The sequence below is a fragment of the Corella eumyota genome, chromosome 5, assembly GCF_963082875.1.
Source record: "Corella eumyota chromosome 5, kaCorEumy4.1, whole genome shotgun sequence".
Lineage (NCBI taxonomy): Eukaryota > Metazoa > Chordata > Ascidiacea > Phlebobranchia > Corellidae > Corella > Corella eumyota.
In genome coordinates this window covers 1729591-1741250 of record NC_137494.1, presented here as the reverse complement: position 1 = coordinate 1741250, position 11660 = coordinate 1729591, and the positions used below count along the sequence as shown (strand labels likewise).

The 11660-nt window shown below is 27.1% G+C and overlaps 2 protein-coding genes across 2 annotated transcripts; one reads left to right on the top strand and one right to left on the bottom strand.

Annotated features, from left to right (window-relative positions):
• Positions 1-197: 197 nt before the first annotated feature.
• LOC145752554 (short transient receptor potential channel 4-like) lies at positions 198-6236 on the bottom strand. The gene is made up of 11 exons (XM_082568858.1): positions 5945-6236; positions 5401-5610; positions 5150-5306; positions 4728-4929; positions 4040-4249; positions 3589-3714; positions 3154-3297; positions 2741-2917; positions 2204-2351; positions 1463-1631; positions 198-1137 (listed from the first exon to the last, which is right to left on the bottom strand). Exons 1-11 carry the CDS (start codon positions 6234-6236, stop codon positions 198-200), a joined length of 2775 nt encoding a protein of 924 aa, XP_082424984.1.
• Positions 6237-6893: 657 nt separating this feature from the next.
• Positions 6894-11620, top strand: LOC145752908 (neurotrimin-like). Its single transcript, XM_082569275.1, has 10 exons — positions 6894-7046; positions 7227-7308; positions 7683-7813; positions 7986-8093; positions 8373-8498; positions 8900-9034; positions 9315-9441; positions 10166-10329; positions 10597-10635; positions 10816-11620. The coding sequence occupies exons 1-10, from the start codon at positions 7010-7012 to the stop codon at positions 10917-10919; spliced, it is 1053 nt and encodes a 350-aa protein (XP_082425401.1). The 5' UTR covers positions 6894-7009; the 3' UTR covers positions 10920-11620.
• Positions 11621-11660: the final 40 nt, after the last annotated feature.

Genomic DNA, 11660 nt, shown 5'->3' with positions numbered 1-11660 from the left:
TTGTACAAACAGAGTATTAATATTTTCATGGTTAACAGTCTTGATAGAGGTTGTTCTTGGATTTATTGCCAGAGGTATAAAAAAATTAAAAAATTCATTTTTTAATTTTGAACATTTGATTCGATTTAAGTTATAACAAAATACAGTGGCAATAAAACATAAATAAATTCACACAAGTTTTACATTTATATGTTTAGTTAATAATGCTCTAAATTGTGTCCTAACCCTTCTTCTGAAAAAAGTACTTTGTATTTATATCTGTTTAGAAGCTTGGTAAGAACTTGTCTATATTTGTGTCTTCGGTTCTTTTTGTTCAGTAGCTCACGGCCAATGTCTAACGATGGCCCAGTTACAAGACGGAAACTTTTCGTATGATTTAAGCTAGCGTTAACATTATCTCGTCTCGACCTGCGCACAATTCTTCTTTTTATCCAAGTATGTAGCTGCCTCGTCTTGCGGATAATGCGATACGGATTAGGGATAAGGTTCATAGGCGGAGGCCGGATCACTTCCCGCTTAATAAACCGAACCCACAACGCCGTTCTATGGAATTTCCATTCGTTTTCCTCATTAGCACTTGTATCCTCATACGATTTTGTCATCATCGCAATAAGCATGTTAAGTAGCACTATGATAGCTACAACATGATACGAAGCAAATAAAGTAAATCCAATAGCCTCGGTGAAGTAATGTCCTGGCGGAAGGGATAGATCGCTTATGTCGATATATCCGAATAATGTCCAAAACAAGTCGTACAGTGAGTGTTGAATGGTGTTAAACAAAACGGGTCTAGCCTTACATGTTGTATTTTCTTTACATACTGTCATTTTGCCTTGCGGTGTGCCGTAATACCAATACAACTCACTTAAACCTAGGGCAAATGCGAACACAATCAGCACAAATATAGTCAGAAATTGAAGAACGTTTATGGTCATTTTTGTAAGTGAGATCTGTAGCGGACCAATTACTCTATGAGCTCTAATGATTGCCAGTACCCGTAGGAATACGAACACATAAGCCCATGCTGTTAATCCTTCTGATATAAATCTGAGCTGATAAGGTCCCCACTCCGACCTTGGTATTAAATGCGAATCGGGTGGTGCAGAGGCACTATTGTAATATCCGTAACTTATTGCTCTGTAGAAAATTAAATGTATTTAAAAGGGTTTGTAAATTGGATTTATGCAGACATTACTATTACGTCAATAACTTTAACATATCAACGCTTTTGTTTTTAACACTGATTTTATGCAGGCAACAAGACTACTTAGTTAATAAGAATAAAATAAGAATATTACTTAAGTCATAAGTTGGAGTTCAAGAAGAAAAGGCATATTTGGAATTAAAATTCAGTTTCGTAACACCAAAAATTGTCACATGATTTTATTATTGATTCTTTTTGCACTCGTCTTTGTCCCAATTTTTCAAGTTAGTAGGCTACTTACTGGTATTGTTACTTTACCTCAATGCAATAGTAGAACTGAGCAACAGTAGCTGGCAAATGTCGTTATAATTCCACCAGTCTTTAATATAAGCAGGGAAGCCTCGGTAGTACATCTCTTGTAACTCTTGGACCCATTTTCCCAATACCCAAGATGTGATTATCCATTCTACAACTGTTGGTGGGGAACCTGTTATAAAAAGTTAAAGTTTTAAATTTCTCCATTTTCTTTATATTTGATAAACCTGTTTGAATTTAAAAGAATATTTTTGTTAGAAAATTTGTATAACAAGTACTAGCAAAGCAATAGGTTTATTATAATTTTTTTATTCTAAAATAATAAATATTTTTATGGATTATTTAAACAAATACTACCAGAGCAGGGGGTATTTGGTTGGCAGGTAGTTTCTATCTTTTATCACTTAATTAACAAATATAAATAAAGAATATTTTACCCAACATTCGTTCTTCTAAATTTTTATTCGCAGTGTTGTAAATTAAAAGGGAAATAAAAGTAAGGTCAGATACCACGTGGCAATCAAACGATACAGTAGGAATTGTTAGAAGACCCAAAAACATAAAAAAAAATTGATTTAAATTTTAAAAAAAATGTTTAATTTTGTCTTGTAAAAATTATAAGTTATAAAAAGCTTAAAATCTTGTATAAAAAAACTATTTAATAACGATTGGCTCATATTTACAAAATAAATAAATAATATTTAATATATCTGAATTTTAGAAAAAAAAAAAAAATTTTCTTACTTCCCCATTGGCTGTTTGGTAAAAGTACATAAAGTATTGACAACACTGGAAACATTAAACCAAATAAAAAACGAATAAACATTTGTTTTATCGTGGATCCTTTGCGAATAAAGGTCAGATATCTATACTGCATATAAGCAATAGTAAGCTGAAAAAAAAAAATATTTTTTGTATTACATTTTTTTAGTTGTAAGAGTTAGTTTATAATTTAGAGTAAAAATTACATTTAATATTGAATAACCAGTCTATAAGTAAGATTTTAAAGCATAAATGTTCGTATATTTGCTATAAAGTGTTTTAAAGCATACGCATTAATAGATTTAAAAAGATTGGTATTTTAATTTTTTGGATTAAGTTTAATTAGCTCTTTTTTATTTACTAACAAAATTATATTAAAAATTGAATAAATAGGCTAAATATTAGACAGCTTATTAACCAATACAGCTAATTACATAGAGTACAAATATTTTTACTGTAAGATAAATATGCATTACACTCTTTGTACACCTGTGCATTTTGGTGTGATACAAAACTGACTAATTTCTCCTTGCACGCCTTATCCAACAAGTAGAGTAATGATTCAACTCTAACTTTATCTGTTGATACATCCATAAGAGATTCTTGGGCAGCTTGGGCAGCAGCGCGAAAACTAGTTGCTTCGTAGTTGATAAAATCGTATTCAAATAACTCAGATAACTCACTTGTAGAACGAATCTATAAAATTGCAAAGTATTTTAAAATAATAATTAAGACTTTTAAAGATTGTTTAAATTAAAAGGGGTTTAACAAATAATTTTAAAGTGGAATTTTAAATAAATTACTAATATACTCAAATGTTTATTTTGAATATAAATTATTATCTATTTAGATTTTGTTATATTATCCTATAATAAAAAATATTTTTTTTCAGTTAATCCTTTTTTAAATAAAATTTATTTAAATATTTTTACCTGGTCCAACAACGAGCACATAAATTGTTCAAGTTGGCAAATTATTTCCTGATAAAATCCATTAAACTCCGGCTCCAGTTTGCTGTTCATACGAGCTATACGAATGTGAGACATACAATATTCCATCGGATCTTCTCTTTTTCTCTAAGTTAAATTTATTTTAAAAATCTAAAAATATTTAATATAAAGGGACAAGCATTACTTATAAGTAAAAAAAATATTTTGTTACTTAAGGTATTGTTAAACCTTTTTTGCAATAATCCTTTTAATACAATGAAATACTTGCTTTTTTGTGTAAATCTTATTTAAAAAGGTTTGTTAGTCGTACAAACATTTAATTTAAGGCTAGTAGTTATATTGTATACATTTTTCTGACAAACCTAACTATATAAACTTCATTGTTTGGTCATGCAATAGTCTCAAGTTAATATCTACCTTGTGGAGTAGAGCGATATAAGCTGGACTAGCTGCTGCTTTACAATACATTCTTCTTTCTTGTGCGGATTCCCACGCAGCACCAATTCCTTCTTCCCATTTCGGTATATCCTGAGAAGTATTCGTCTTTTAGTGAAATTTAACACCAATAAAAAGAAGGATTTATATGGGTTTTTATAACGGACAAATCATTATTTATAACGGACAAATCATTTATAACGAATCATTAAAAAAACGCAAAAAAAAGTATTAAATGTGTAAAGTTTTTTAAGTTTAGGCATTAAGTATAACTTTTCTATAAAACAAAAATGGAATTGTAAAATATAAAACAGTTTTTTAGTTATTTGTAAAAGCTTACTATTATATATATTTACAATCAATTTTGTCAAATTATTGTCAAAAATTTTTAAGGTTAAATCATTTAATTAATTATTAAACTAATTAATTGTACCTCAAATTGATGTCCGTTGTTAGTCAACAGCTCAAGTATTTCATAGTTGTTGTTATGAGCTGCTAACATTATTGGAGTGATACAACATGGAAAATGATAATCCTTGATCGAAGTTTTCATGTTAGTTGCTTTATCGAAACTTAAAATAACTTCAACGCCAGCGAAAAAGTTTTGTTCGATCGCAACAAACAAACAATCTCGAATTTGAACCTATAAGTTTATACAACATTTTTTAGTTTTAAACTTTATGATGGTTTGAAATTTTCCAGTTTATTTATTAGCACCATATTTAAAGTTTAAAGTTAGCTGTTAAGATATGGTGCTGAATAATGAACTGAATCCTAAATTTGGGGTCAAATAATAAACTTGATATTTAATTTGGAGCGAAATTTTGAATCAATTGCTGAATATTAAACTAAGTTTTAAATTAGGTACTCAATAATGAAATAGGTTTTGAGTCTGGTGCTGATTAAAAAAACAACTCTTTTTTGGTTGAAATTAGTGGTTATTTTTAATAAGTTGAATCTTAAAAAAATTTAAAAACTCGATCACTAACCGAATCAAATTATTTGAAAGTTTAAGATTATTTTAAGCCTTTGTTATCATCTTAAAGCAGTCTGTATTATACAAGTTACCCTAGGTTGTTGGATATATTTATAAAAAACACAATGGAAAATATTATTAACACCTTGTTTTGCAGCAAAACTTTGCACATTTCCGCATCGTTGTTTTCGATGGCAAGTTTCAGAGCACGTTTCCCGTGCTGGTTTGTACATTCCTTGTTTAGTTTAATGTCTTTATTAGCTGTTGCCAGGACAAACAAGGCTTGGATTTCTTCACATTTGCCGAGTTGCACATTTTCAAGGTAGTATTTATCAGCAAAACCGGGCCTAACATTAAAAAATAAAAACATTTTTTAAAGCAATATTAACAGTATTAAACAAAATAAATTTTGGTAATATTTATAAACAAAAACATTGTCTAGTTGTTAAAAAAAACATTTGTAAGAAAGTTATTAAACCCATTACTTAAATTAATCCACAAACACTTCTTCGATTTTTTTCTTTAAAATTTTGTTATGTTAATAAAAAAGAACATAAAATAACTAACGTTGTACTATGTAATGCTTTTCTTACTCTCCATCCAGCCCTTATCTCCCTTGAAGCTTTTCTTGTTAGTTTTTGCTGATGCTTTATTCGTTGTTTTGCTTCCCACTCTTTGGCTGGGCTTTCGTAAATCACTTTAGGCTCTTTAGATCTTTGGTTAACTAAAATTAAAAACATAAGGCACATTACAATAGAAGCTTACAGTTAAGTACATAACACAATTTACATCAACATTGCCACAAATTTGAAGCTTACGTATTGAAGTCGATGTGTCCATCTGAAAGCTGACTTTTCTTTGGCCTTTAATAGCATCAGCAACATATCTAAGCGACATATAATCATCTTGTCTATCTATTTCATTATCTGAGCACAGTCCAGTGTCGTATGTTGCCACTGAATATCGATTATTTTGATCACATAAGTCCACTGATGAAGTTACTGATGGAATAGAATATTGGCGTTGAGCTGAAATAAATGTAAATATAAAGTTATTTGTAATAATTACAATTAATAATTAGTTTCTTATTTAATAAAAAAAAATTGTGTTTTGTAGGGAAACTTTTGTAAGGTATCTAGTTGTATATTAGCCTGAAGCAGACTTTATGGTATCAATAGTTAAATAAAAAAAGGTTGTTTGTTAAACATAACAGCACAGAAAGAAAGGATATTAATGTTGCCGATAAATATATCTATAAAATCTTACAAAGTAAAGTAAACTAATATGTGTTGATTCGTGTTATTGCAACAAACTGAATCATCCAGTTTTCCTGAAGTGTTAATAAACAAAACAAACGCTTACCAAATTTCCGCCTGTCTGTTGGTAGAATCGAAGTTAGAACATAATTCTCATCTAATTGATTCAAGTCGTCTTCGCTTACATTTTTAGGCAGAGTTGATTGCTGCTTTGTTGTATCATTACTTCTGTCATTTAAGAATTCTATTCTCGGGAATTCGTTATCTGCATTTGTTGCATTTTGATTTTGGTTCCCTTCACTTAAATATAAAACACTGCTTGACCTTGGAAGGTTACTTTCTAACTGTATTTTCTCGTGACTTTTATTACTTGATGTAGACGCAGTCTTCTTTCTCATTTTATATATCTTTAACTAATCTAATGGTTTAACGCTTTGTGGTGAATTTAATAAAAATATTTGACGAAAAAATGTTAAGTTGTATTTACATTTATAAAAACTATTTTTTTAGTAATTAAATTAAATTAATATTAAAATAATGTTATTTAACTGCTCTACGTTTTGTATAAATTTATTTGTAGTTAGTTGATTTTAAAATTATTTTAAAAGTTCTAATCTACATTCATTTTCATTATACAAAAATACTTGTTGACAAGTTTTTATTAACTAACATACTGTCTTAGTTGCAATCTTTGTTACTACCAACCAGTAGTTAAATCACGTTTTAATGATAAACTATAACGTTAGTTAATTAAACACTTAGAATCCGGTGCGAAATTAATTATGAATCATTTTAAAAATACAAGATTTTAAAATTTTAAAGCCCCCCTTTATTAAAAAAAAAACAATTTTAAGTTCAATTTTATTTTTTATTTTTTTAATTTTTTAAGCCGGTTTTAATAGATATTTAAAAGTAATTTTTAAGTTTTTATGGATTATTAATTATTAAATTTTTGGCAACACTAAATTAGAATAATATTTGACAACCCTGGCATTTTGTTTGTTATTGATTTTTAAATTTCAGTGCAAGCACGAAGTTTATTTTATTGAGTTAATTTCAAGCTATGGTTTGCTAACAAATTTACTTGATTTTTAAATTGTAGAATAAGTAAACTTTTGTAAATTTTAAAAATAAATTAACTTGGTTGCTAGTGAGGCATAATCTGATAATTATGACACAAATTTACATTATTTTTCTTCTGTGTTTTGGTAAGTAAAAATCTCCCTTAACAAAGTCATTTAACTGTTTAAGTCTGTATTAAATATTATGTAAGCTAATTATTATTTAGCTCGAAAAACAATTATTTATTTACTACTACTTGGTGTAAAGATCCACTTAAATTATTGTTAAGTGTCGGGGAATTTTTCAATTTGTTTTACTTTAATTAGGAATATTTAAAACTGGATTAACGCTGAGTATTGAACCACTAAAAAATCTAACTGTTATTCAAGGACAAGATGTTACATTGAGGTAGAGTTTAAAAATTATTTTATGCTACTTTACCTAGACTACACTGTTTGACTGTCAAACTGTAAAGCAAAATGCTCAGTCAGTCAATTACATATAAAACCGGCAGCGTGGTGTAGTGGTAAGATAACTTGCTACACCACACATGAGGTCGTGGGTTCAATCCCCACTTCTATAAACGGTATAAACTCCTGCTAAATCAGCAGCATAATTATCGGGCAATTATAATCTATAATATCCCAAACTGCCACAAGCAACTTAAGACTGGGTCAAAGTAACTGATGTTACTCTATGTTTAGGTCGTGCATTCAACTTTCCCACATCAAGGATAAAGATATATACAAAAAAAAGTCAAAATTTAAAATATGTTTTATTAGGTGTAATATTAAGAATGGGAAAACTAGCAACAAGCGTTCGTGGACTCGGAAAACTTCAATGATTCTCTATGCTGGTACGGATCAGTACGAAATAGATGAAAATATTAAACTACTTACTAATAAACAAAATGGTAAATTAAAAATTAAGTTAACTGTTTTTACTTAAATTTTTTGACATTAAAATGGTTTAAAATTAGTATTCTATACTTTTTTTAAAGTCTTGAAACTCTCATCTTTAGTTTATAAATATTTTATAAAATACTTGTTTGTAATGTTATAGTAAATTTTTTTACTTTTTTTCAGAGTACTCAATTCAAATTAGTAAGGTTAATCCATCATATGAAGGGGAATATGTTTGTGCAGTTTATGGAGATAACACAGCGAAGTCAGCCATGTATCTCACAGTAAATGGTAAGTTAAAATTATTCTAAAAAATTCAGAATGAAATAATAAAAGTGCTTTAATTATTAAAAAAAGCTTTATTGTTTTTTATATTTAAAAAGTTTACAGAAACATAAAGTTTTTCAACAAGATATCTGTTAAAATCAAATAATATTAAATATACATATATAAACCTATAAGCTTTTCAAACTGCATCATAGTAACTAAAAATTATTGTAGACAAAACACATTTATATACCAGACTTTGTAATAGCTGGGTTAAATTTTATACCAATATTTACTTTACAGTCGCACCAGTTTTATCAGAAGTAAGCAAAGATCGCACAGTAAATGAAGGAGATGAAGTATTTCTAAAATGTCTCGCTGAAGGAAAACCACAACCAAAGATTTCGTGGCGACATTTAGTGCCTTCAGGTATTAATAATTAATTGAATTTTTTATTTTAAAGGACCGCCAGTTTGGCGCATACCTAATAGAACTGCCAATTAACTTTATAGATTTTTTATAAGGGTATTCTGTCATAATTCCTTTTAATTTTTTATCGCAAAGTACCACTACCACATGTCATTTATGGTATATCTAAATTTTTTAGTGTTTTTTAAATAAGTTGTTTATAAATTATTTATTAATAGATTGGAATTTTAAGTTTTTTAACTGGCAGTTTTGTGTTATGGCAGCTTTATTATACTTATATCATTTATTTATATATACATAAGGTTTATAACAAAAAAACAATTAGTTTTTATTTGAGATTGTGACTTTAACTAAACAACAAGTTAATTGTTATTAACCTAAACTTCAACTATTTCTTACAGCTGATGGGGTTAGGGGTACAAGTGAATTCCTTCCGTTAGGTAAAGTAGTTCGAGGTAGTGCAGGAACTTATGAATGTACAGCTGATAACGGGGTCTCATCACCTGTTGTAAAGGCAATCAGACTTACTGTTAATTGTAAGTTCTTAGTATTTATTATATATATATATATACATGTTTACTAAATTTTTTTAACTTCATCAAACTTTTAAATATATACATGTAAAAATGTTTTATTTTTGGATAATGTTTGTATAAAAAAATTTAAATTTTAAATAATATGATGGTAAATTGGTTTACGTGATTTATAAACAAACTTATTATACTTAAATACCCAAAACAATTTTAAAATGTGTCAATTTTGTGAAAGCATTCGTTAGGGTGTTTTTTTGTAATACGAAAGTTAATTTTATTTTAGATCCACCTCAATTGGATAATGAGAATCGGCTTCAAAAATCAGCGATAAATTCAGCTACATCGTTACAATGTGTTGCAAATTCCGAACCTGAATCTAATTTTGTTTGGTATAACCCTAATGGAAAATTGTAAGTTTCTTGTTTAGGAATTTTGATTTAAATTTGTTATTTATTTAAAAATATTTTGGCAATGTATGCAAAAAAATATTTTTATTATTTAGTTGGTTTAAAATCTCTATTGATTACTTTATTGTAATCATCAATAAAATTTGATTGAAATTTGTATTTATACTAGCTTTTAAAATTTTAACTATTGTACATTATACTTAAGTATTTGAACTTTGCAATTTGTGTTTTAATGAGAATATTGATTTTTTAAATGCTTTTATTTCTTTATTGATTAATCTGCTTTAAATGACTTTATTAAAATCAATAAATTTACTACAATCTATTGGAAGATTGTCGGCCAAATAGGGAGAGATTACAGCTTAAAAACACATGTTCTTATTGTAATTTCCTTAAAAATGTTAACCAATTAACTGGTTAAATTTCCTGTATTGATTTCTGTTAGAAAATTGGTTTATCGGTTAATTGTATAAGTTAACATTGTTGGCCTATTTATGAAGATTTAATTATTTTAATTACTAACAATTATTTGAAAATTCAAGATTTGGAAATCTTTGTGTTTTTATAGGTTGACCACTTTTTTATTGTTCAATTAATTATTTAATAAGAAGTATAAATAAAATTGTTTTAACATTAACTATTTAACAATGCAGCCAATACATATAATTACAATTCTATTATACCTATTAATTTTATTCTTTAAATCTTGACTTTTATATATTTGCAGATTGGATAGAACTGCTGGTTATAGAGTGGTGAACATGAAACAGGAAGGTAAATATATGAAATCCACTTTATTCATTTCTTCCACTAAACAAAAAGATTTTGGGAATTATACTTGCCTAGCTTCTAATATTCGCGGGTCTGCCAATCAAACAGTCTCATTAATTAGTAAGTATTGTTGTTAAAAAATTGTATTTTTATACTTTAAGTATTTTATACTTGGGTATTTATTTTTTAATAGTTGTTTAATGGATTTTAAACTTTACATTTTAACATAAGGTTTAATTGCAGTCCAGTAAATGACCAATAATACTAATCTTTATAAGCTTTTATGTTTGTTCCTTATAATTAATGTTTTAATTACTGTTTAAACTTGTTTTTATTGACTTAATTGTTTAATTATTCTTTTGGTAATAGTTAATTTTTTGTTTTTAGAAACTGTATTACCTCCTACTAGACTACCACCTAATATTGGTAAGTTTTAAATTATTAATTTAATCTATTTTCTTTTTAAGTTATAAAAAAGTAATATCAGTACCATATAAGTAAAAGTTTTTTATCAAAATCTTAAATTTTTTTAAACTGTAGAATTGAAATGCAAAGTTTATAAATTTATAAAAAATGTTTTATTATTATTTTTTTATTTTTTTAAAGTTTTTGGACAAAAAAACAACAATGGAGGTGGATCCCCAAACTTGAAACCACAATTTATATTGTTTACAATATTCACCATTATTACCAGTTCCACTATTTTGTAAAAAAAATAATTTTAACAAAAATCTTAATTAAAATTGAATTTTTTCGTTCTTTAAAATGTCTAACAAAATTGTAACTTGAACTAACATTGTAAAATTATATTATTAATTAAATTTATTATTGAATTTCATTTAAAAATCAAAATGTTATCAAATATTTTCCTTATTGTAATACACATGTGTAAATGTTCATTTTTAATTTTACCTAACTACTTTTATTTTCCTTGTCTCTAAAATATAATTTTAAACTGTGAAATTAATTCAAAATTGTGAAGCGAAAACTTAAAGTATGTTTTTAAAACCATCACATTTGTAAATTAAAATCTTAAACCAAAAAAGTGTTTTTTCAAGTACCAAGTAAATGTAATTTTTTTCGTTAATTATTTTAATTTTTTTGCAGTTTTATGTTTACTAATTTGTTTCTTTTTAAATCAAATTAATCAATATTGCTTTAATAATGCCACTGCCGTTTCAAAAGCACTGTGTTGTTTCTATTCCTGTACCCACTGCAGTTTATTTTATCAATCACCAATTATTCTTCAAATCAAAAACTTCTGTAATTTGTATTTTAATCATGTTATTGTAAATCTTCATATAATGCTGTTTTTTTAATGTCTTAATGGTTCTATGTTTTTAGATTGTTTAGTTTGTCATTATTTTGCCCGTGTTTTTGTTATTGCAGCATTAAATAAATCTATAATGCACAGCCTCATATATTACAATATGTAAAGCAAAAAACGTTTA

Coding starts and splice junctions, on each gene's coding strand:
- LOC145752554 (XM_082568858.1), bottom strand. CDS start 6,236: ATGAGAAAGAAGACTGCGTCTACATCAAGTAATAAAAGTCACGAGAAA. Junction 5,611..5,944: donor AACAGACAGGCGGAAATTTG/GTAAGCGTTTGT, acceptor CATTTATTTCAG/CTCAACGCCAATATTCTATT. Junction 1,138..1,462: donor AGTTCTACTATTGCATTGAG/GTAAAGTAACAA, acceptor AATTTTCTACAG/AGCAATAAGTTACGGATATT.
- LOC145752908 (XM_082569275.1), top strand. CDS start 7,010: ATGACACAAATTTACATTATTTTTCTTCTGTGTTTTG. Junction 7,047..7,226: donor TATTTTTCTTCTGTGTTTTG/GTAAGTAAAAAT, acceptor TACTTTAATTAG/GAATATTTAAAACTGGATTA. Junction 10,636..10,815: donor TAGACTACCACCTAATATTG/GTAAGTTTTAAA, acceptor ATTTTTTTAAAG/TTTTTGGACAAAAAAACAAC.